The 25844-nt window shown below is 45.8% G+C and overlaps 1 protein-coding gene across 2 annotated transcripts; it reads left to right on the top strand.

The window, feature by feature from the left end:
- Positions 1 to 737: 737 nt before the first annotated feature.
- LOC119919647 (telomere repeats-binding bouquet formation protein 1-like) lies at positions 738 to 25844 on the top strand. 2 transcript variants are annotated; one of them, XM_038740226.1, is made up of 11 exons: positions 738 to 860; positions 2289 to 2420; positions 4666 to 4726; positions 4826 to 4941; positions 5104 to 5226; positions 10366 to 10518; positions 12325 to 12456; positions 17275 to 17400; positions 19280 to 19404; positions 22473 to 22678; positions 25125 to 25228. In XM_038740226.1, exons 1-11 carry the CDS (start codon positions 773 to 775, stop codon positions 25153 to 25155), a joined length of 1293 nt encoding a protein of 430 aa, XP_038596154.1. In that variant the 5' UTR covers positions 738 to 772; the 3' UTR covers positions 25156 to 25228. The 2 variants fall into 2 exon arrangements, with proteins under 2 accessions (XP_038596154.1, XP_038596155.1); XM_038740227.1 differs by lacking the exon at positions 22473 to 22678 and having other exon boundaries at positions 25125 to 25844.

Genomic DNA, 25844 nt, shown 5'->3' on the forward strand with positions numbered 1-25844 from the left:
GGGAGAGTGAAGATGGGGCGTTTTCTAAGCTAGAAAAGTTGTGCCCAGAGGTCAGTAGGGGTCTGCCGATAGAAAGGCAGTCACTTTCATTCTTGGGTTTGACTTGTTTATGGGTATCCTCCCTTCTCTGGTGCTACTAGACCCCTCTACCCCCATTCTCAGGTGAGTGATGAAAGGATAGCAAAACCACAGAATGAAAGGGGTTTGTTCTTATAGTCTTATTAAGCACCATTCCCTTTCCTCCCCACTGAACCGCAGCTGGCGTATGGTTGTGCATTAAAGGAAACTCAGGCCCCAGCACATTTCAATCTCTCATCCTAGCACAGGCTAAGGAGAAATAGGCCCAGAGAGAAGGTTTAGTCAACAGCCACCCTGCCCTTGCCACCATCAAATAGGCTTGCAGAGACTCTGCCCCCGGCCCCCTTCCCCAGGCTTTGGTCACAGGAACCAACATAACTAAGAAACCCTAGGCCCCACTCTTACCCTCTTCCCTTCTCCCACTTCCCCAGCCAGTCGGCAGTCGATGGCCCTAGGAGTTTTTCTTGTAGAAAAGTGCTTTGCATTGAAGGGGATTAGAGCCCTAAGAATGGGCCATATGGTTGTCTTAATTCATGTTTGGCTCCTAGCACTCAGAATGCATTCAATGAATGCCATCGATTGATTGATTGCCTGATTCCTCAGAATAATTCTGAAACCTTGTTTGATCTTTCATTTGTTTGCAAATCCTGCAGGTAATGCAAGTGGTTATTTTCAATATATTGGTGGTTTAAAGATGGTACATGATATTGCAAGGTCAGAGGCACCCAGCATGTTAAAGGAAGTTGCCCTGTATACCATGGAACTGCTAGCCAAATCTAATGGTAAGATAGATCATTTTATCTCTTAATGCACATTCATGCACCTGTTGAACCATTTCAGGCTAATTTTCTGTACTTTCCACATTTTTGCATCCAGGTTAGGTACTTACTATGTGCTGTTCTAAGCACTGGGGCAGATGCAAGGTAATCAGGTTCTCACATGGGGCTCACAGTCTTAATCCCCATTTTACAGATGAGGTAACTGAGGCACAGAGAAGTTAAGTGACTTGCCCAAGGTCACACAACAGAGAAGTGGCAAAGCTGGGATTAGAACCCACATCCTCTGGCTCCCAAGCCTGTGCTCTTGCCATTAGGCCACACTGCCAGGAGCTGTATTAATCCCAAAACAAATGAAGCAATGTCAGTTGAATTAAAAAACCCAGCCAGGTTCTATGTGATAAATTGGGTGTCAGTGAATATCTGTTAACACCACAGTCTTCATGTGTATTTTACTTGAACGGAAACCAGAATTTTAATTTGTCAAATCAAACCGAACATTAAGATTCTAAAGCATTCTAGTTATTCATCAGAATACAATTCCATGTAGCTCAAAATCCTGATGATTAGAAATGATTTTCTCTGTAGAACTGCTAACCTCCTTATTATGGTGAGTCCTAGAATTCTTTGCTAACTCTTGCTCCTATGCCCTATATGTGTAAAATTATTGAAGGGACGTAGAAAAACAGTCCCAACATCATTTGCTTCATTTTTTTTTTCATGATACTTGTAAAGCACTTCCATGTGCCAGGCACTGTACTAAGCACTGGGGTAGATACAAGATTATCAGGTTGATTACAGCCCCTGTCCCACAAAGAGCTCACAGTTTTAATCCCCATTTTACAGACGAGGTAGCTGAAATACAGAGAAGTGAAGTGACTTGCCCCAAGTCACACAGCAGGCAAGTGGCAGAGCCGGGATTAGAGCCCAGGTCCTCTGGGCATGCTGTCTTTCCTCTAGGCCTCACTGCTTCTCATCATTTTCCAGAATAGTGTTGGGAGTCTCCATTCTGAAGATGAATTGTTTTTTCTCTTTTGGGCCGTTTGCTTACCATAGAAAATTGTTTCAGTATTTACCACTCTGTAGAAATGTGTTTTGAGGGGGAGGGTGGGAATGGGGAACAATTTTCCCCAGTTCACTTACTTTTTCAGTGCAGAAGAACCCATTTTTGAGCGAGATTTATGTGCATCTGATGTGGAAGAAATCACCCAGTTATGTTGGCCTGGGATAGACGTGACACATTTGTTCTGGACTGTGGTAGCATTGGTCTTATAGCTCTGCACAGTTGAATTGGTTCCACACAAAAGGAGTTTTGGCTCGTTTTCTAGGGTGCAAGTTTTCAATTGATTGAATTTGATTTTAAAAGTATGTGTGTATTAGAAAGTATTTGTGTATTAGTAACAACCGTTCTTATGACTTTTGTTCTTATTTCAGTCCTCTGTGAGCAAAGTCTCCGTACTCATAAATTGTTTGACGAAATGATGTTGTTCATAGTTGATGAGAAGTCCAGCATGCGTTTGCAAACAAGATCTGTCTCTCTTCTATTGGCCCTGGTTTCAAAGAACAGTAAGTGCAGATTTTCCATTGAGGATTATCTCCATGGAACCAGAATATTTTGTTTTCTGTTTTATTTGGTCCATGTACTACAGCAGCTCTTCTCAGCCCCTTTAATCCAAAGTAATAATAACAATGATGGCATTTGATAAGCGTTTACTATGTGCCAACCACTATTCTAAGCACTGGGGTAGATACAAGGTAATCAGGTTGTCGCACATGGGGCTCAAAGTTTTAATCCTCATTTTAAAAGATGAGGTAACTGAGGCACATAGAAGTTAAATGGCTTGCCCAGGGTCACACAGCAGACAGCTGGGGGAGCTGGGATTAGATCCCATTTCCTCTGACTCCCAAGCCCGTGCTCTTTCCACTAAGCCACACTGCTTCTCTGCCTGTTTCAGTCATCTGAAGGCTGTGTGTGTAATAATAATAATAATAATAATAATAATGGCATTTATTAAGTGCTTACTATGTGCAAAGCACTGTTCTAAGCGCTGGGGAGGTTACAAGGTGATCAGGTTGTCCCACGTGGGGCTCACAGTCTTCATCCCCATTTTACAGGTAACTGAGGCACAGAAAAGTTAAGTGACTTGCCCAGAGTCACACAGCTGACAAGAGGCAGAGCAGGATTTGAACCCATGACCTCTGACTCCAAAGCCTGTGCTCTTTTCACTGAGCCACCTGATTCTCTACATCACCAGTTCATGAAAAGTTCTAGATTTAGTGGGGTAAAAAAAAATTCAACCTCGATGTTTTTAGTTCCTCAGCATTTTAGAGTGCTCCATGGTGAGCAGCAGTAAACTACTGACTTTCCCACCTCCAGTTTCACCCCACTGCAGATGATACTTCACTTAGCTGCCCAGATCACTCAAAAAAACCCCAGCCCAAACCAAAATTTGGTTCCAGTCTCCCCAGTCCTAAAAAAACCTTCTGCCACCCAGCCCACACACTTCACTCCTCTAGCTGTAATTTTTCAAATGACTGTCCCCCCCAGTAAATTATAAGTTCTTTGAGGGCAGGGATCATGTCTGCCATCTCAGTTGTGCTCTCCCAAGCGCTTAGTACAGTGCCATAAGGGCTCAATCAATCAATCAATCAATTGTATTTATTGAGCGCTTACTATGTGCAGAGCACTGTACTAAGTGCTTGGGAAGTACAAATTGGCATCACATAGAGACAGTCCCTACCCAACAGTGGGCTCACAGTCTAAAAGGGGGAGACAGAGAATAGAACCAAACATACCAACAAAATAAAATAAGTAGGATAGAAGTGTACAAGTAAAATAAATAAATAAATAGAGTAATAAATATGTACAACCATATATACATATATACAGGTGCTGTGGGGAAGGGAAGGAGGTAAGATGGGGGGATGGAGAGGGGGACGAGGGGGAGAGGAAAGAAGGGGCTCAGTCTGGGAAGGCCTCCTGGAGGAGGTGAGCTCTCAGCAGGGCCTTGAAGGGAGGAAGAGAGCTAGCTTGGCGGATGGGCAGAGGGAGGGCATTCCAGGCCCGGGGGATGACATGGGCCGGGGGTCGATGGCGGGACAGGCGAGAGTGAGGTACAGTGAGGAGATTAGTGGTGGAGGAGCGGAGGGTGCGGGCTGGGCAGTAGAAGGAGAGAAGGGAGGTGCAGTAGGAGGGGGCGAGGTGATGGAGAGCCTTGAAGCCCAGGGTGAGGCTCAAGAAATACGATTGATTGATTGATTGGTCGATTAATTGAAGTGCTTTCGAGTGTAACATTCATGTGGTGTTTTTCTTATGGTATTTTCTTTGATTCATAAAATTTGACAGTAACTTGAAATTCTAAGTAGATCAGTCAGTCGTATTTATTGAGCATTTACTATGTGCAGAGCACTGTCTTAAGCGCTTGGGAGAGTACAGTACAACAATGTAACAAACACACTCCCTGCCCACAGTGAGCTTACAGCCTGGAGGGGGAGACAGACAGTAATATAAAGAAATTACAGATATGTAGATGAAGAGTTAAGGTTCATTTCCTTAATAAGATTAACTTTTAGTTCACTCTTTAATTGAAATGTGCACCTTTTGAGTGGGAACAATTGTCAAATTGAGCTTTTTCATGTATTGAAAAACTTGATCTGCTCTTGCTCTATCAGCATTTGTCCTTTGGGGCTGTACATCTCCATCCTTATTTTTTTTCCATAAGATCACACAACTGTTGAGGGAATGTAGCCTCACTGAAGGCATACTGAAATTCTTAGGATGATATCTAATCCATTTTTTTATTATTTTTAGGTGTTGGACAAATGCTTTTGAGAGAAACAGGCTGTCTTTCCATTCTACAGAAGTTTTTCAGGTAAACAAGTAGGAAACTCTTTTCCAGTCAAGATCGTGAGTAACAGATATCCTTGAATTTAAAACATTTTGAGCATTTTAACTGCTTGTTTCGTTATAGAGAAACTCTCACAAAGTCTGAAATTGATTCCTCAAACGAAAGCTTTGAGGAGAAATATCTCCTGTGGTATCGAGTGTGCAAAACTCTGGGTGCAGCTGTAAATAATCCTCAAAATGGTAAGCGCTGTAAATTCCCTACAGTATTTGTGGCCATTGAAATGAACATAACAAAAATGAGAACCTCCGTGAATTATTGGCAGCTGAGTTTTTCCAGTTAAGTCCCTGTGCCAAGTCAGACTTCTTCCTCCCTGATTCAGGTTTGGTTTCTTTTCTTGTCAGAGGAAAATCAGAAAATTTGCTGTTCCACATTGTCACATGTACAGACCTTGTTGGAAGGCTGCGTGAAGCCTGAGATAATTCATCCTCTTTGCCTGTTTATTGGACTCTCGGTGGCAGGAAATCGTAAGGATCAACTATTTCTTAATTGAGATGCATTTTAGGAGAACCGTTCTTGTGGAATAATTGGCGTGCTTGTTTTCCTCCAGTGCTTGAGTTTTTCTGGGATAAGCCAAACCCCTGTGGTGGCACCAGCTTGTCTGCACTTGAAAAAGTTTGGTACATTGACAGTTTCCACCGAATGTAAATAAAGCCGTTGTGCCAGTGTCACTTTCAAGGGGGGAGGTTCGGGGAGCATGAAAACCAGATCAACTAGATGCATGGCCCTGAAAAGTACGGTTGAATCCTCAAATAGGAGGCAGTCAGAGTATCGAACCTACTTGGAGGCTTAAAGGAAGTGACTGTGTTCAAGAGTGGTGGAAAATCCGATCCCCAAGATGCAGCCAATGGAATTCTAAGGAAAAGGCAGAAAGGGAAAATTCATTTCCTCTGAGAAGGAAATGATAAAACACTGATAAAACACACCATGAAGCTAGGTCCCCTTTACTGAGGGCATCTAGTCCTTTATTCATGCACCATTTTCTCATGTACATTGAAACACAGTATTCCCTAGTTTTCCATCTGCCGTTGGTAATATTTTGCTTTAGAAGGAATTTCTAAAATAACCTGATCAATCAGTCAGTGTAATTGTTGAGCTCTTACTGTGTACAGGGTGCTGTACTAAGCTCTTGGGAGAGTTCAGGACAACTGAGTTGGTAGGCGTGATCCCTGCCCATAAGGAGCTTACAGTCTCCAGGTGTCTGGGAAACGTTTTGATGGAGCGAGTGTTGGATTGGGGGCAATAGAGTTGGAGTCTCCGCCCAAGGTGTGAACCCATGGAGAGGTGTCCATCTTTGGGAACTGGCTATCTGCTTGCCCCTGAGAAGGACCCAGGGTAGGGAGGCAGAGGACCCCGGTTTGGAGCCATCTTCATGCTCTGTTGCACAAAACACGTGTCTTTGTCTGGGAAGCATTGCCTAGAAGCAGTGTTAGTCACCGTGAGGCTACTTAGGCAACAAGAAAGTAAGAAAACCGTAGACTAGAATATGTGAAGTGCAAGAAATCGTCTCTATCCATTCATCCATTAACCAATCAATCAATGGTATTTATTGAGCACTAACTGTGTGCAGAGCACAGTACCAAGCGCTTGGGAAAGTACATTCCAACAGGATTGGCAGATATATTCCCTGGCCACCAGGGAGCTTCCAGTCCACAGAGGGAGACAGACATTAAAATAAATTATGGAGTGCTGTGGGGCTGAAGATCGGGTGACTATTCAATACTTAAATGATACAGATCCAATTGCTTAGGTGAGGCAGAAGGGGTGGGGGATAAGGGGAATGAAGGCTTAGTCGGGGAGGACCCCTTGGAGGAGGTGTGATTTGAGTATGGGCTTAAAGGTGAGAAAAGTAGTGGTCTGTTGGATATGAAGGATATCAAGTGCTTAGTGCAGTGTTCTGTACACAGTAAACACTCGATAAAGATTACTGAATAAATACTATTGAATGAATGAAGGGGGAAGGAGTTCCAGGCCAGAGTGGGGAAGCAGGCAAGGGGTCAGCGGTGAGATGGACAAGATTGAGGTACCGAGAGCAGGTTGGTGATAGAGGAGTGAGGTGTTCGGGCTGGGGAGTAGTAGGGAATCAGCAGGGTATGGTAGGAGAAGAATAGCTGATTGAGTGTTTTAAAGCAAATGGGAAGGAGTTTCTGGTTGATGCCGAGGTAGATGGGCAGCCACTGGAGGTTTGGAGGAGCAGGGAGACGTGGGCTGAATGTAGTTTTCAGAAAAATTATCCGGGCAGCAGAGTGAAGTAATGACTGGAGTGGAGAGAGGCGGGTGGCAGGGAGGTCATCGAGGAGGTTGATGCAGTAGTCAAGGCAGGATGTGTTTGGTCTTTATCTTGAAACTTGATTGACTCCCAGGGGTGAGTGCTCAATAGGTAACACTGACAGATTGCATTGGAATTCAGAAATTTAAGAACCTAGGACGTGGGTTCTAATCCCAGTTCTGTCACTTGTCTGCTGTGTGACCTGTAGCAAGTCTCTTCACTTCACTGGGCCTTAGTTATCTCCTCTGTAAAGTGGGGATTAAGACCGTGAGCCCCATAATTAGTTTGCATCTACCCCAGGGTTTAGTGCAGTGCCTGGCAAATAGGAAGCACTTAACGAATACCATTTTAAAAAATCAGAAAATTGGCAGCCTGATTAATACAATAACAGGGTATTGATTGAATAGCCTGAACTGTATCATTCCATGATTTCACATTGCCAGGAGAAACACATCTTTCTAAAACTCAAGAACAATTCTCCTTTAACTGCGCAAGAAAAGTACCATTTCAACACCAATTTTTTTGTCCTAGGAACTTTTTTTGACGTATTTGTTAAGCACTTACTATGTTCCAGGCACTGTACCAAGCACTGGAGTAGATACAATCTAATCAGGGTGGACACAGTCCCTGTCCCACAAAGGCTCACAATCTTAATCCTCATTTTACAGATGAGGGAATTGAGGCCCAGAGAAGTGAAGTGACTTGCCCAAGGTCACACGGCAGACGTGTGGCGGACCCGGGATTAGAATCCAATTCTGAGAAGCAGCATGGCTCAGTGGAAAGAACACGGGCTTTGGAGTCAGAGGTCATGGGTTCAAATCCTGGTTCCAACAATTGTCAGCTGTGTGACTTTGGACAAGTCACTTAACTTCTCTGGGACTCAGTAACCTCACCTGCAAAATGAGGATTAAGACTATGAGCCCCCCGTGGGACAACCTGATTATTATTATTATTATTATTATTATTATTATTATTATTATTATTATTATCATTGTTATTATTTTGACTCCCAGGCCTGTCCTCTATCCACTAGTCCACCCTGCTTCTCCTTGTTGATGCAATTGTATCCATTTTGTAAATGGATGTGAGGAATACTTACGTAAAACTAGTTTAGTCAGTCAGTCGGTCGTATTTATCGAGCACTTACTGTCTGCAGAGCACTGTACTGAGTGTTTGGGAGAGTACAATAGAATAATTTACCAGTCACATTCCCTGCCCACAATGAGTTTACAGTCTAGAGGGGGAGACAGACATTAATAGTACTTGATAAGCACTTACTATGTGCCAGGCACTGTACTAAGCAGTGGGGTGGATTTATTAATTTGAATAAATAAAATCGCAGATAGATACATACATGCTGTGGGGCTGGGAGTGGGGATGAATAAAGAGAGCAAGTCAGGGTGATGCAGAAGGGAGTGGAAGAAAAGGAAAAAAGGACTTAGGGAAGGTCCCTTTGGAGGAGATATGCCTTCAATAAGGCTTTGAAGTGGGGGAGAGTAGTTGTCTGCCAGGTTTGAGAGGGGAGGGAGTTCCAGGCCAGAGGTGGGATGTGCAGAAAAAGTCGGCGGAGAGATAGATGAGATTGAGGTACAATGAAAAGGGTGGCATTGGCGGAGCAAAGTGTGCAGGCTGAGTTGTGGTAGGAGAGTAGTGAGGTAAGATAGAAGGGGGCAAGGTGATTGACTGGTTTAAAGCTGATGGTAAGGAGTTTCTCTTTGATATGGAGGTGGATGGGCAACCCCTGAAGGCTTTTGAGGAGTGAGGAAAGATGACCTGAATGTTTCTGTAGACAAATGATCTGGGCAGCAGAGTGAAGTATGGACTGGAGTGGGGAGAGATGGGAGGCAAGGCAGTCAGCAAGGAGGTTGATAAAGTAATCCAGGCATGCTAGGATAAGGTTTACATAGTAGCGGTTTGACTGGAGAGGAAAGGGCAGATTTTAGCTATGTCGTGAAGGTCGAAGCGACAGGATTTAGTGATGGGTCGGATATGTGGGTTGAATGAGAAGGAGGAGTCGAAGATAATGCCAAGGTTATGGGCTCGTTAGACAGGAAGGATCTTGGTCCCATCTACAGTGTTGGGAAAGTCAGAGGAAGGATAGGGTTTGGGTGGGAAGATAAGGAGTTCTGTTTTAGACACGTTAAAGTTGAGGTGATGGCAGGACATCTTGAAGGCAGGAGGGAATAACAAGAAATATGAGACTGCAGTGAGGGAGAGAGATCAGGGCTGGAGGTGTAGATTTGGAACTCACCCGTATAGATGTGGTAGTGGAAGCCATGGGAATGAATGAGTTCTCCAAGGGAGTGGGCATAGAGGGAGAATAGACGGGGACCCAGAACTGAACCCTGAGGACCCCCACAGGGGATGAGAGGCAGAGGAGGAGCCTGAGAAAGAAAGAGCAGCCAGAGGGGATAGGAGGAGAATCAGGAGAAGGCAGTGTCAGTGGAGCCGAGGTTGGGTAATGTTTCCAGGAGAAGGAGCTGGTCGACTGTGTCGAAGGCAGCTGAGCAGCCGAGGAGGATTAGGATGGAGTAGAGGCCTTTGAATTTGGCAAGAAGGAGATCATTGGTGACCTTTGAGGGGTGGTTTCTGTGGAGTGAGGGGGAAGGAAGCCATATTGAGGGGGTCAAGGAGAGCAACTTGAAGCAGCGGGTGTAGACAACTCGCTCAAGGAGTTTGGAGAAGAATGGTAGGTGGGAGATGGGGTGATAACTAGAGGGAGCCATGGGGTCCAGGGAGAGCTTTCTTAGGATAGAAGAGGCGTGAACATGTTGGAAAGTGGGGAAAAAGTCATTGGAGAGGGAACAGTTGAAGATAGCGGTCAGGTAGGGAAGAAGGGAGGGTGGCAAGTGTTTTGACAAAGTTCAGAGGAATGGAATCGGTTGCGCAGGTGGTTGGGGGGTGGATTTTGAGAAGGCAGGAGATCCTCTCCTCTCCTGGGAAAGATGGGAGACTTGAAGAAGGTGCAAGGAGAGGGGAGGGCCTGGGATGAGTTCAGTGAGATCATGCCTGATGGTTCCAATTTTCTCAATACAGTAGATGGCCAGGTCATTAGGGGCCAGGTATGGGGGAGGTGGGGAGACAGGGAGCTTGAGGAGGGAGTTCAACCTCTGGAACAACTGCAAGAGCCATGGGCATGGGTGTCAGTAAGGATGGAGAAATAATTTGGCTGGGCAGAGTTAAAGCACGCACGGACAAACCTGCAGTGGACAAGGTCGGCCTGATAGCTGGATTTCCACCAGCAGTGCTTGTAGCTTTGCGAATCAAAAGCTACGAAACGGTAATCATCTCTGTGCTGGATAAAAGTATAGCCTGTTCTGTAACTTAATTCCCGAAGCACCGGTTCAGAAATTCTTCACATATCTTGGTGGATTGGATGTTTTGGCTGACATTTTTACCAAGCTGGTTGGAGATTCACATCAGAACATTTCTAATACTAAGATGGCAGTAACAGTGACAATCGCCATGGAGGCCTGCATTGCTAATAACCGTGAGTGATTCAAAGATTGTTCTGTATTGTATTCCAGTAATTCCATTTCTTATGATTGTTCCACAGTTCAGGGTGTGATTTTATGCAGAGTTGATTTACACACAAATGCTGTGAAAGACTTATGATGTTTTATTATTCATATTGCTGCTTTCCCTCTGGGATCACAAACTCAATACTCTCCACCTCCTGTTGCCATACCCGCTGCCACCCTAGCTTCCAGTGGGGATGCAAAATACTCCTGGCAGACCTAGGAGCCCGTTGGGAAAGAGTCAAGCCCCCTGCCCAGTCACCTCATGGACCACCACGGCCACCCCCACCCCCAACCACCCCCAGTCTGGCTCCGGAAGCCAGCCACTGATGAGTGGCATTGCCAGCTTGTGGCTTTGTTTCCTGTCAGTCTCTCCCCGTCCATTCAGAAGCCTTGGGAACTTTTTTCTTTACATTCCCAACTCTGTAAGCAGTTGCCCCCTTAACTGCCCTGGGTTGGTGTGTCTGTGTCCTGTTCCACCAAGCTAATTCTATTCCCTGCTTAACTCCTCCCACCTTTACCATCGCTTTCAAAGGCACTAACTGTCCTTTCTGTCACCCCTTGCTCATAACATTGGCATCACCTTAGCTCCCTCTTTCTCATTCTTTGCCCACGTTGAAATCATCACCAGAACCTCCTGATTCTGTCTCCGCATTCTGTCTCGGATCATCTCTTTCCTCTCCTTTCCTCCAGTCACTGCTCCACCCAAATGGTGTTCCTGGTTTATCTTGACAACCTTCTTGTTGGTCAGTCAGTGCTGTTCCTTGAGCAAGGATGGTCTATCTACCGTGAGAAGAAAAGGGCAAAGATTGTGACAACTAGGAGCAAGAAAAATGAGCAAAAATGGAGTTCACAAATAGTTGAGCAGAAAGAAACCACAACACTATGGCTTTTGGTAGCGGGCGGAGGGAAGGATGGTTAGATAAGGGTAAATTGCTACAAGTCGAGAATGTGCCTATGTACCGAGGCGAATAAACCCAAAGGCTAAGGGCCGCTGTTGGATTGACACAACCTGGGAAGCTTGCTTAATCAGGAAAGGCCTCCTGGGGGAAGTGGGATTTCAGTAAAGGCTTTTAAGATGTGGATGGCTGTAGTTTGATGGATTCGAAGGGGGAAGGCGTTCCAAGCATGGGTCAGAGGCAGGAGAGTTGAAAACAAGGCACAGCGAGACAGTGAACTTGGAAGGAATGAAGAGTGTAAGCCGGGGTCTAGAGTCAGTGAGTCGTATTTATTGAGCACTTACTGGATGCAGAACACTGTCCTAAGCGCTTGGAAGAGTACTTTATAACAGACATGTTCCCTGCCCACAGTGTGAAAAGAGAGTGGGAGAGGAAGAGGGAGAGAGCTTATGGCATGCCTCGAAAGCACTTCCTTCTGGGACAAAGTCGTCCCTGTGGTGTCGTTGAGCAAGAGAGGAAAGGTAGATGGAGGAGCCCTGTGTAATAGCACCATTTTATGCCACATGGAAGTAGCTCGTCGTCCACAGCTCAATAGGAATCAGCGTGTCATAGCAACAGCATGGGTAAACCCTGGTCGGATGGAATAGCCCCTAAGACAAGCAGCTGTGTGGCAGCACCCCATGTGCCTGATAGGAATCCATTCCCTGCCAAAGATTGCTGTCATCGAATGGTTCCAGGTTCGGGGGAGTTTGCTTAGGATGCTCACGGAGGGGCAGAGGAGGGCCTGAAAGGTTTCTATTTATATTTTGTTTTTTACTCTGATGATTAAAAATGTTCATGTCAATTACACTAATGTTTAAAACCATTTTATACTACTAGCTCCTGGGAGTATAGTTCTAGGGAAGCATCACATTGTGCCCAAACTTCTGACTTTGCTGTTTCTGGAGAATCTGGATTCAGAAGAGAAAACCCTTGTTCTGATTACCCTTGGGTGTTGCATAGAGTCATGTGGTAAGTACGTGTATTCATTCATTCAATCGTACTTATTGAGTGCTTACTGTGTGCAGAGCACTGTACTAAGCACTTGGGAAGTACAAGTTGGCAACATATAGAGATGGTCCCTACCCAACAGCGGGCTCACAGTCTAGAAGACAGTGTATTACTTAATAGGCTTGACTCTACAATGAGTACAGTACTGTTTCCACTCTTTGTTTATATACAGTATGTGTGTGAGAGAGAATGAGTGCATATGTGTGTGTATGCGCACGCGCACGTGTGTGCATTTGTATATACCTCCTTCATGCCTGAAAATGACACTGCTGCTCCTCACCCTGGGCTTCAAGGCTCTCCATCACCTCGCCCCCTCCTACCTCACCTCCCTTCTCTCCTTCTACAGCCCAGCCCGCACCCTCCGCTCCTCCGCCGCTAATCTCCTCACCATACCTCGTTCTCGCCTGTCCCGCCATCGACCCCCGGCCCACGTCATCCCCCGGGCCTGGAATGCCCTCCCTCTGCCCACCCGCCAAGCTAGCTCTCTTCCTCCCTTCAAGGCCCAGCTGAGAGCTCACCTCCTCCAGGAGGCCTTCCCAGACTAAGTCCCTTCCTTCCTCTTCCCCTCGTCCCCCTCTCCATCCCCCCCATCTTACCTCCTTCCCTTCCCCACAGCACCTGTATATATGTATATATGTTTGTGCATGTTTATTACTCTATTTATTTATTTATTTTACTTGTACATATCTATTCTATTTATTTTGTTTTGTTGGTATGTTTGGTTTTGTTCTCTGTCTCCCCCTTTTAGACTGTGAGCCCACTGTTGGGTAGGGACTGTCTCTATGTGTTGCCAATTTGTATTTCCCAAGCGCTTAGTACAGTGCTCTGCACATAGTAAGCGCTCAATAAATACGATTGATGATGATGATGATGATGAGGTTCACCTGTGGGGGTGACAGGAGTCATGTTTCACTCGTGTTATCCTGATGCAGATGCCATAATTCCTGTTTAGGAAGGAAATCATGCTACTTCTTGTGATCAGGGCCAGCAATATTTTCACATCCTCAAGATTCAGAACTTTCTAGAAAAATAAAAACCATAAAATCATTCTAAATTTGAAGGTCAAAAATTGTATCTTACTAATTTCAGGGGATTCTGTTGTGTTATTGCCAAGCCAGCTGCGTGTTACTATTGTGCAGAGCAAAAGGATCATGCAATAAATGACTTGAATCAATCATTCGTATTGATTGAGTGCCTACTGTGTGTAGAGCCCTGAACTAAGGGCTTGGAAGAGTGTTTTATCACAGAGTTGGTAGACTTATTCCATGCCCACCAGGAGCTTAAAATCTAAAGGGGGATATAGACATTAAAAAAAATTATGGATATGTACATAACATGCTCTGCATACAAATCCAAATACAAGGGTGACACAGAAGAGAGAGAGAGTAGGGGAAATGAGGGCTTAAGCTGGGAAGGCCTCTTAGAGGGGATCTGATTTTCATCGGGCCTTGAATGGGGAGAGATTGATGGTCTGTCGGATATGAAGCAGTGGGGGAGTCCCTTTAGAAGTTAGGTTTATTCATGATTTGATCCAAAGGAAACAATCAGAAGGTCAAGTTGTCATTTGGCAGCTTACAGAATGCCGGTGGAATTTTCCTAAACTCTTGATTAGATGGGTTAGTGATACATTGCCTATTGGTTGATAATTCTGTGGTGTATGATTTGCTGTCACAGGAGTCAACGCTGAAGACTACTTAAAGAGTAACATTTACTCAGACAAGCTGTTGGACAATTTGGAAAGATCAGGGAAGCAAAATTCTAGTAATAAAAATTGGTTCAGCCTTATTTCTCTATATCACTCGTTAGGCAATGATAATAATAATAATCCAAGTGTTTGTGAAATGCCAAGTGCTGTACTGAGCTCTGGGGTAGATACAGGAGAATCAGGACAGACACACTCTGTGTCCTACATGGGGCTCGCAGTCTAAGTAGGAGGAAGAATAGGTATTGAACCCCCTTTTTACAGATCGGGGATATAAGGCCCAGAGAAGTGCAGTGGCTTGCCCAGAATCTCCCAGCAGGCAAGGGGCAGAGCCGGGATTAGAACTCAGGACCTCTGACTCTCAGGCCTCTGTTCTTGCTATTGGGCTATGTGGCTTCTTTAGGTCCAGACCTTTTATGCATATCAATCGATCATTCATATTTATTGAGCACTTATTAGGTGCAGAGCACTGTACTAACCAGTTTTTTTTAATGATACCTGTTGAGCTCTTACTGTGTGCCAGGTACTCTACGCAGCTCTGGGGTAGATAAAAGCTAATCAGGTTAGACACAGTCCATGTCTCACATGGGGCTCATAGTCTTAATCCCCATTTAGCAGATGAGGGAACTGAGGCACAGAGAAGTTGAGCTACTGGCCCAAGGTCATACAACAGACAAGGGGCGGAGCCAGGGTTAGAATCCAGGTCCTTCTGACACACACACACACATGCTCTGTCCATTAGGCCATGCTGCTACTCAAGTTTCTATTTAGGTGCTTTTATTGCCAAAGTGCCCTACATTAGTTATTTTAATTTGCTCCCCACAAAAACCCTGTGAGCTAAGGTATAGGTCTTATTATCCGCATTTTACTGATGAGGACACTGAGGCATGAGGCGCTTGAATGACTAGCCCAAGGCCACACAGTAGACCGGGGGCAGAGGCAGGACTAGAATCTGGGACCTCCGACATCCAGGGCCGCAGCTCTCTCACTATGCCACACTGCCTCCCCAAATACTCGGAAGCGTACCATGCAACAGATTTGGTGGACCCGTTCCCTGCCCACGACAAGCTTACAGTCTAGAGTTATCAATCAGTAGCACTGTTAAAATGACCCAAGCAATTACTCCTTCCCTCGTTATGCACCTGGGGAACCTGAAGGGAGGAAGCAGTGATTGGGCTTCTATAGTTGAGCCCAAGGCAGGGACTTTGAATGTCACCGCTTCTCAGGTCTGGGTCTGCAACAGCAGCTGGAAATGTTCTTCAGCCAGTTATCTTTTTTGTCAGCCAATTCAATCTGCTGTACAGAAACATTTTCTGTATTGTCACATGGATGTTGAGGAGCCATGTGGCCTGGCGGCTAGAGTCAGTCAGTCATATTTATGGAGTATTTACTGTGTGCAGAATGCTGTATCAAGTGCTTGGAAGCATACACTATAACAATACAATAGACAGATTTCCTGCCCACAACGATTTTACAGTCTAGAGCCCAAGCCTGGGAGTCAAGACAGTCCTGGATTCTAAATCCGACTCCGCCACTTGACTGCTGTGCACCCTCAGGCAAATCATTTCACTTCTCAGGGCCTCAGTTACTTCATCTGCTTCTCCACACTGGAGAAACAGCATGGCTCAGTGGAAAGAGCTTGGGCTTGGGATTCAGAGGTCATGGGTTCTAATGCCGGCTCCTCCACCTGTCTGCTGTGTGACTTCGAGCAAGTGACTTTACTTCTCTGGGCCTCAGTTCCCTCGTCTGTAAAATGGGGGATTGAAACTGTGAGCCCCATGAGGAACAACCTGATTACTTTGTATCTCCCCCAGTGCTTAGAACAGTGCTTGGCACATAGTAAGCGCTTAACAAATATAATTATTATTTTTTAAAGAAGCAGTGTGGCTCAGTGGAAAGAGCTTGGGCTTGGGAGTCAATCAATCAATCAATCAATCAATCGTATTTATTGAGTGCTTACTGTGTGCAGAGCACTGTACTAAGCGCTTGGGAAGTACAAGCTGGCAACATATAGAGACAGTCCCTACTGTCAGAGGTTGTGGGTTCTAATCCCACTCTGTCACTTGTCAGGTATGACTTTGGGCAAGTCACTTAACTTCTCTGTGCCTCAGTTACCTCATGTGTCAAATGGGGATTAAGACTGTGAGCACCACGTGGGACAACCTGATCACCTTGTATCCCCTCCAGCAATTAGAACAGTGCTTTGCACATAGTAAGTGCTTAACAAATACCATTATTATTATTATTAGTAGTAGTAGTAGTAGTAGTAGTAGTAGTAGTATCTGTAAAATGGGGATTAAGACTGTGAACCCCGTGTGGAATGGAGACTGTATCCAACCCAATTTGCTTGAATTCACCCCAGCGCTTAGTACAGTGCCTGCCACGTGGTAAAGGTTTAACAAATACCGCAATTATTATTATTATTATTATTATTATTATTATCCTGCCTAGACGAACAAAGTATATATACATACTATAGATGGTAGTGAAAGGTCTTTTATGCATTTTCAGTTTACAAATAAACATAGCCCTCTCTCCCTTATGAATAGTGACATATGATGGCTATCACCTCTACAGTTGACATTGACTGTCATAACGCTTTCTTCCCAGTTAATATTTGAAACTTGTTAGGTCAATCACCATGGTTTGATTGAGCACCTATTGAGCATGCAGAGTCCTGGACTAGGCACATGCGAGGGAGCAGTGGAATCAGTAGCCACGATCCTGGCCCAGAAGGAGTTTGTAATCTAGATTGTAATGTAGCCGGGGAGACAGACACTGACTGTAGACCCTAGGCTGTAAGCTTGTCGTGGGCAGGGAGTGTGTCTGTTATATTGTTATACTGTACTTTCAATTCAATTCAATTCAGTTGTATTTATTGAGCGCTTACTGTGTGCAGAGCACTGTACTAAGCGCTTGGGAAGTACAAGTTGGCAACATATAGAGATGGCCCCTACCCAACAACGGGCTCACAGTGTTTTCCCAAACACTTAGTACGGTGCTGTGCACATAGTAAGCACTCAATAGATACTATTGACTGACAGACTGGCTAACTGTAACCCCGTTGTATTTTACAGAGGAAAGTCTGTGTCTTCTGCTCCAGAACAATGGCCTTGAACTTATTGTAGACTCCCTATCTGAGTCTCATAGTGAAATTGTAAGCATCGTTGTTTCTATTGTCCAGCACAAGTGTAAGATATTTGGTAAGTTGAATGTTATTGTTGGAAAAGTGATTCCGCATAATCTCAGTTTCCAAAGGCTGTAGTTCTTTTTACATTAATGACAAGCGTGGGGTGCTTTAAACTGTACGTTCATGAAAGAAAGCAAATCTGTTCCCAAGGTGGGTAGAAGAAATGCCAGTTGATACCTCTCATAACCAGCCCCAGGTGCCCTCTGGACTTGTCCTCTTAGAGTTTGAAGGAGTTTTCTCCCTGGGTAGCAGACAGTTGTACACCGCTGCAGTTCTCACCTCTCCAGCTTTTGAATCGCCACTGTCAGGACAGTGATAACCTCGAGGCTTGCCTCCTCCTTCACATCCACTCACCTCCCCTAGCTGTCCTTGGTCCCCACAGGGGCCCCCAATCCAGCTCACATCTTCCGCATTCTGAAGGAAGCCTTCTCTGGGTCTCACTGCATTGGCTACCCCGTCAGCTCTTAGAACAGTGCTTTGCACATAGTAAGCACTTAACAAATACCATCATTTTTATTATTATCACCATACTCCCACCTGCATCCAAAATCAGCCTGGGAGAGTACAGCAGAGCAAGCCAGATGCTCCCTACCCTCAAGGAGCTGATGTTCTCTTCGGGGGAGGCAGACCTACCAAATCTGTGCCAATAGTGGGGGCAGTTGGCAGGATGAGGATCGTAGAGGGAAGTAGAGTGAAAGTCGGAATGAACAATCAGCAGGACCATTGCCTGTCTGTCTCTATACACATTCCAAGGATGGGTGTAAACACCTAACAGTTTGGGTGTGGCCATTGGTTGGCTCTAACTTGGGGTGTAGGAAATTAATTGGGGAAGGCATGATGGAGTACGTGGGGTTTTAGGTGGGCTTTGAAGATGGGCAGGGGTGGAGACCAGTGGATGTGGCCGGGGAGGAAACTGGAGGTTGAGGGAAGAGCATAAGCCAGAGGGGATGGAGGTGGGAGAGTTGAGAGAGAGGGACGGTTGGCTTGTGGGCAGGGCAGTGGTGGGTGGAGGGGACTGATTTGTTAGATGGAGAAAGCTGGCGATGGTAAGGAGCTCCTGCTTGATGAGAAGAAAGATGGGTGGCCACTAGAAAGTTTTGAGGAGTGGAGTTAGGTGTTCTGAGACGTGTTTCAGGAAGTTGATATGGATAGCAGCATGCAGAGCAGACCGAAGGGGGAGGACACTGGAGGCAGGGAGACCAGGGAGGAGACGATATGAAGAGAACTTGAGCCAGATCGTTGACTGGTTGGAGAGGAAAAGGCACGTCTAGGCAGTATTTTGCACTAAGCATGGCAGGATTTAGCAGTGTGGAGGGGCTCTTACTCACCTTTAGAAAAACAAAGATTAGTTGCCCTAATCATTAACTCATTTCAAAGAACAGGCATTAGGCCTCTAGAATTGGGACTCCAATAAAGTCAGAAAATGAGAGAAATATGTTCTCGTCTGTGTTCTCTTAGCATTTTCAGCTGAAGATAACATGATAGCTAACAGATTTGTTACCCAGTTACTGACAGGTTAGTGACTTGGAACCCAACCATTATTCTGCAAATGATGGACTGAGTAAGGATTACCCTTTAATCAATCAAGTGCATTTATTGAGCACTTACTGTGTGCAGAGCACCATACTAAGTGCTTACTTGTTGCTTTCCCTGCTCCCTTTCAAGGAGATTATGCTTCTTTTGCTCCCAACAATATTTCTGAAGGAAAATTGGGGTTCCAGGACAAGGAAAGAAATGAAGGCTTAGTGTGTTATGTGATGTTTTGTGAGTTGAGGTTTGGGGACCTTGAAGTGGTGGGTGGACAAGTTTTGTGAATTTGTTTTTGAGACAGTACTGAAGTAGTTGTATTAATGTCCCAACTCTTTTTATCGCCCCTCCCTCCTTTTACATAGCTGATAAATTGCTCATTCAACTTCTTGCACATGTTTTGCAAGAGATTTCTGCAATGGAAAATGAAGGACAAGCTCTTGGCTGCTTGAAGAAAACAAAAATCACCCCGTTTAAAAGAGAATATAAGGTTTGCCTATAGCTTTTAAAGTATATAAATCCCCTTCCAAAGATTTTAATGAAGGGGTGATAATGCTTCACATGTGAATCATAATTTTTGGAAGGGTAAGCAAATTGAATTGCCAATTCTCCAGGCTTTTCAGACTGTTATTCTAGGCAAAGATTCCCTTCTCTAAACAATAAGCTCGTTGTGGGCAGGAGTTGTCTTTTATATTGTAGTCTCTCAGGAGCTTAGTACAGTTCTCTGCATACCGTAAGTGCTCAGTGAATACTATTGATTAATTGATATGAGATGAGGGGAGAATTTCAGGGATGTGAATCCAGACCATTCATAGGGAAGGGCTAGTTGGGACAATTATTCCATGTCCCTCCCTCCTGGGGACTCACACTCCCTGGGGAATGGAGTTCTGAACAGCTGCTGTTTTCCATGGAGGTGGAGGAAGCCATGTACCTGAATCCCCAGTGCCACTTCTGTCTCCCACCGCTCCTCACGCCAGGAGCTCTCTAGGGTCCCCTGGCCAGGGAGGGAGGAACCCACCTAGGGTGATGGGCCCGAGAACCATCAGAAGAGGTTTGAGAGGGCGTGTGGGGACATAAAGGGGGGGACAGCACACGTGGGAGGCCATGAACGCTGCCACTTCTGGGGTGCCCTTGAGAGGAATGAGGGCCAAGATGGAACAGTGATGCTGCTATTGGTTGGCTCCTTAAGAGACCATCTGCCAGGATGACACATGCTGAAGTATAGGGCAAAAATGTTCCTGTGTGAAGGATTTAGTCCTAGGATGTGGTGAAATAATTAGGGCCCTGTTAACTTGGAGTCAGCTGCAGCTAGGGGAAACTTTATGTGAATTTGCCCACAGTAAGTGGTCAATAAATACCCTTGATTAACTGATTTGCAGTCCTACTGAGAGCTCACCTCCTCCAGGAGGCCTTCCCGGACTGAGGCCCCTTTTTCCTCTCCTCCTCCCCATCCCCCCCACCCTACCTCCTTCCCCTCCCCACAGCACCTGTATATATGTTTGTACAAATTTATTACTGTATTTATTTTACTTATACATATTTACTATTCTATGTATTTTGTTAATGATGTGCATCTAGCTTTATTTCTGTTTATTCTAATGACTTGACACCTGTCCACATGTTTTGTTTTGTTGTCTGTCTCCCCCTTCTAGACTGTGAGCCCGTTGTTGGGTAGGGACCGTCTCTATATGTTGCCAACTTGTGCTTCCCAAGCGCCCCCTCCCATCCCCTTACTGTGGGGGTTCCCCAAGGTTCAGTGCTTGGTCCCCTTCTGTTCTCCATCTACACTCACTCCCTTGGTGACCTCATTTGCTCCCACGGCTTCAACTATCATCTCTACGCTGATGACACCCAGATCTACATCTCTGCCCCTGCTCTCTCCCCCTCTCTCCAGGCTCACATCTCCTCCTGCCTTCAGGACATCTCCATCTGGATGTCTGCCTGCCACCTAAAACTCAACATGTCCAAGACTGAACTCCTTGTCTTCCCTCCCAAACCCTGCCCTCTCCCTGACTTTCCCATCTCTGTTGACGGCACTACCATCCTTCCCGTCTCACAAGCCCGCAACCTTGGTGTCATCCTCGACTCCGCTCTGTCATTCACCCCACACATCCAAGCCATCACCAAAACCTGCCGGTCTCAGCTCCACAACATTGCCAAGATCTGCCCTTTCCTCTCCCTCCAAACCGCTACCCTGCTCATTCAAGCTCTCATCCTATCCCGTCTGGACTACTGCACCAGCCTTCTCTCTGATCTCCCATCCTCCTGTCTCTCCCCACTTCAATCCATACTTCATGCTGCTGCCCCGATTGTCTTTGTCCAGAAATGCTCTGGGCATGTTACTCCCCTCCTCAAAAATCTCCAGTGGCTACCAATCAATCTGCGCATTAGGCAGAAACTCCTCACCCTCGGCTTCAAGGCTGTCCATCCCCTTGCCCCCTCCTACCTCACCTCCCTTCTCTCCTTCTACAGCCCAGCCTGCACCCTCCGCTCCTCTGCCGCTAATCTCCTCACCGTACCTCGTTCTCACCTGTCACGCCATCAACCCCCGGCCTACATCATCCCCCGGGCCTGGAATTCCCTCCCTCCGCACATCCGCCAAGCTAGCTCTCTTCCTCCCTTCAAGGCCCTACTGAGAGCTCACCTCCTCCAGGAGGCCTTCCCAGACTGATCCCCTTCCTTCCTCTCCCCCTCGTCCCCCTCTCCATCCCCCTCATTTTACCTCCTTCCCTTCCCCACAGCACCTGTATATTTGTATATATGTTTGTACATGTTTATTACTCTATTGATTTATTTATTTATTTTACTTGTACATATCTATTCTATTTATTTTATTTTGTTGGTATGTTTGGTTTTGTTCTCTGTCTCCCCCTTTTAGATTGTGAGCCCACTGTTGGGTAGGGACTGTCTCTATATGTTGCCAACTTGTACTTCCCAAGCGCTTAGTACAGTGCTCTGCACACAGTAAGTGCTCAATAAATACGATTGATTGATTGATTAATACAGTGCTCTGCACACAGTAAGCCCTCAATAAATATAATTGAATGAATGAATGAACGAATGGTTTGAAGGACATCTATCTAGTCGTTCTTCATGTTGGGAAATGACCCTGCGTAGGATGAGACTTTGTCCAGGTGTGTGCAAGTGTAGAGTGTAAGCTCCTTGTGGGCAGGGATCACACCTTCCGACATCCAAAAGCGGACCCCTCCTACACTCTCTGCATCTGAGGGAAGTCCTTCTCTGGGCCTCTGCTATTTGCACATCCTGGCCTGGCTTTCGGTTCGGCCTCTTACTCTTGTGAGCTTTCCAATAGTACTTACTGTGAGCTTACCGGTCGATCAATCAGTTGTATTTATTGAGCATGGACTGTGTGCAGAACTCCATATTAAAGCACTTGGGAGAGTATCATAGAATTTGCAGACCCGATCCCTGCCTTTAAAACTTGCATTTCCTCTAGTTAACTCTACTCATTTTCCACATTGTATGAGGGTGATGCCATATGCAGCCACGGGCAAACCTGCCTCTTTGGAATTGTTTCTCTGATGTCTTGTATTGCAGGAACAAGGCCTGGAAACAGATGGCAATGTTGGAGATTCCTTGTTGAGAGGCAATGACCAAGAAAAGGACCTTCCAAAGCAGCTTTCTGATTTAGATGCTCAGCTTTACCACCTACCTGTAAATGATGAGTTCAAAAGTCAGTTAGAGAGTCCTGAAGGGCTGGAGTCTGCAAGCTGTCTTTCCAGCAAGTGGGAACCAATCGGGAGGTAAACTGTCACCAAGGGTAGCACAGCATTTTCGTTTACTTCAGCGTTGCCATACAGTGTGATGATAAAAGAACATCTAGACTGTGAGCCCATTGTTGGGTAGGGACCGTCTCTATATGTTGCCAACTTGTACTTCCCAAGCGCTTAGTACAGTGCTCTGCACACAGTAAGCACTCAATAAATACAATTGAATGAATGAATGAATGACAAGATAGATCAATTCATCATCATCATCATCATCATCATCATCATCGTCAATCATCATCATCATCATCAATCGTATTTATTGAGCGCTTACTATGTGCAGAGCACTGTACTAAGCGCTTGGGAAGTACAAATTGGCAACATATAGAGACAGTCCCTACCCAACAGTGGGCTCACAGTCTAAAAGGGGAGACAGAGAACAAAACCAAACATACTAACAAAATAAAATAAATAGAATAGATATGTACAAATAAATTAAATAAATAAATAAATAGAGTAAAAAAATATGTACAAACATATATACATATATACAGGTGCTGTGGGGAAGGGAGGGAGGTAAGATGGGGGGATGGAGAGGGGGACGAGGGGGAGAGGAAGGAAGGGGCTCAGTCTGGGAAGGCCTCCTGGAGGAGGTGAGCTCTCAGCAGGGCCTTGAAGGGAGGAAGAGAGCTAGCTTGGTGGATGGGCAGAGGGAGGGCATTCCAGGCCCGGGGGATGACGTGGGCCGGGGGTCGATGGCGGGACAGGCGAGAGCGAGGTACGGTGAGGAGATCAGTGGTGGAGGAGCGGTGGGTGCGGACTGGGCTGTAGAAGGAGAGAAGGGAGGTGAGGTAGGAGGGGGCGAGGGGATGGACAGCCTTGAAGCCGAGGGTGAGGAGTTTCTGCCTGATGAGCAGATTGATTGGTAGCCACTGGAGATTTTTGAGGAGGGGAGTGATATGCCCAGAGCGTTTCTGGACAAAGATAATCCGGGCAGCAGCATGAAGTATGGATTGAAGTGGAGAGAGACACGAGGATGGGAGATCAGAGAGAAGGCTGATGCAGTAGTCCAGACGGGATAGGATGAGAGGTTGAATGAGCAGGGTAGCGGTTGGGATGGAGAGGAAAGGGCGGATCTTGGCAATGTTGTGGAGCTGAGACCGGCAGGTTTTGGTCACGGCTTGGATGTGAGGGGTGAATGAGAGAGCGGAGTCGAGGATGGCACCAAGGTTGCGGGCTTGTGAGACGGGAAGGATGGTAGTGCCGTCAACAGAGATGGGAAAGTCAGGGAGAGGGCAAGGTTTGGGAGGGAAGACAAGGAGTTCAGTCTTCGACATGTTGAGTCAGTCTTCGACATGTTGAGAGTTTTACAATTCACAAGTTTTAGGTAGGAGGCTAAATGTCCCTTTCCTCCTGCCCACTGAAACACCTAGAATTTTGACATGATTGAGCTCATGTAGAATCACAGAAATGGAGGAAGGAACCTTGAGCGCTTCCCACCTGGGCCCGCCCTTTGCCCAAACCCTGCACTGGTGTCTCTCCACATCAGACAAAAACTCACCATCAGCTTTGAGGCTTTGAGGCCCTCCACCTTCTGGCAAGGCAGTGCTTCAGTTCGTACATTCCCGGGTGCTTTGCACAGTCCTTTGTGCTGTGCACACAGTAAGCACTCAATAAATATGATTGAATGAATGAATGGTCAGAGGAGGTGGGATTTCAGGAGGGAGTCAAATGTGGGGAGAGCAGTGCTCTGTCTGATGTGGGGAAGGAGGGAGTTTCAAGCTGGGGGATCTGGGTGAGTGAGGCGTTGGAGGCGGGAGGCTCGAGAACGAGGTCCAGTCACAGGGTTGGCTGTGGGGGAAGGAGAAGAGCAACTTGGGGGTAACGGGTAGAGAGAGCAGTTAGGTCAGGTGGGGCCAGATGGTGGAGAGCCTGGAAGCCAATTGTGTGGAGTTTTCTTTTGACACGGAGAGACATGGAGAGGTTTTGGAGGGCAGGGGCGATGATGTTTTAGGAAGATGATCTGCGCAGTAGTTTGTAGTGGGGGGAGTGGTAATTATTAAGTGCTTACTGTTTGTGGAACACCAAACTAAGTCCTGGGGGGAATATGCAGGTGGGAATTAAACACCGTCCCTGTGCTATGCTCCCGCACACAGTTTTCTCACGTTTGTCAGTAAGACATTGACGGGAAAGGAGCAGGGCAGCTATGCTGGCTGCAGAATTGTTGGCAGTCTCTATTCATTAACCCCCTTTGTGGATGGTGCTCCATACTGTTGTCCACACTGTGGTCCTTGGGGAAGGTATTGTCCCTCTTCACGCTTGCTTGGTGGAGGCAAGTCTCTTGCTCAGTTACTACTGTTTGGGTGAGGAGTAGGGGCAGGTGGATGGATGGACAGATGGGTGGACAGACGCAAGGCTCGGGAGGTACTGCAGATTTCCCGACTGAGAAAGCCTTTTCATCTCACCTATGTAATGATTACAGGTCAACCCAAAAATCCCTGAAGGAGGTGTAGAAGCAAAGGTGGCCACCATTTTGACTACAGTAAAGAAGCTGAGAAACCACTGAACTTCAACTTCACGGTCTTACCCAGGAAGGAAGACTGCATGAAACTGGCCCATAAATACTACAAGCTACAGAAATTAAGTGATTTATAATTCTGAAAATAGTTTATGTGTAGAGATTTTTTAAAAAAGGTAACTTCTATCTGTTTTAAGCAAGTTCTGTCCTGCCAATCCCAGGTTGTTTCACCGCATGATATTTAAATGGGGGACAGTGATATTGTTTCTTAAAGGGGTTTGTGGTAGCATGAGTTCTGGAGACCTTTGTTTCGCTTGTTCAAGAAGCAGGTGGAAAAGGAGGAAACACACAAGTGTTCCTTCCTTTTAAATGTTTGTTTTGAGTATTTGCCTTTAGGTTTTCCTCAGACAAACAATTAAGAAGGGCAGAGGTCACTAAATGTTTTAATAGCTCTCTGATGTTTTGATTGAATTTGATTGTTAAAAAATGCTCTTAACGAATGAATTAATATGTTGAATGCTAAAAATATCCCTTTGCCTCAGTCATTAAGAACCTAACATACCACCAAGGAGTATCTTATTTAGCCTGTTGTTTGGACACCTGATACACAGAAGAGAATGTAAAACACTGTTGATCAAGGTGTACTTTTTTAAGTGAGTTAGAGGAGATGCCATTATTAAATAA

The sequence above is a fragment of the Tachyglossus aculeatus genome, chromosome X1, assembly GCF_015852505.1.
Source record: "Tachyglossus aculeatus isolate mTacAcu1 chromosome X1, mTacAcu1.pri, whole genome shotgun sequence".
Taxonomy (NCBI): Eukaryota; Metazoa; Chordata; class Mammalia; order Monotremata; family Tachyglossidae; genus Tachyglossus; species Tachyglossus aculeatus.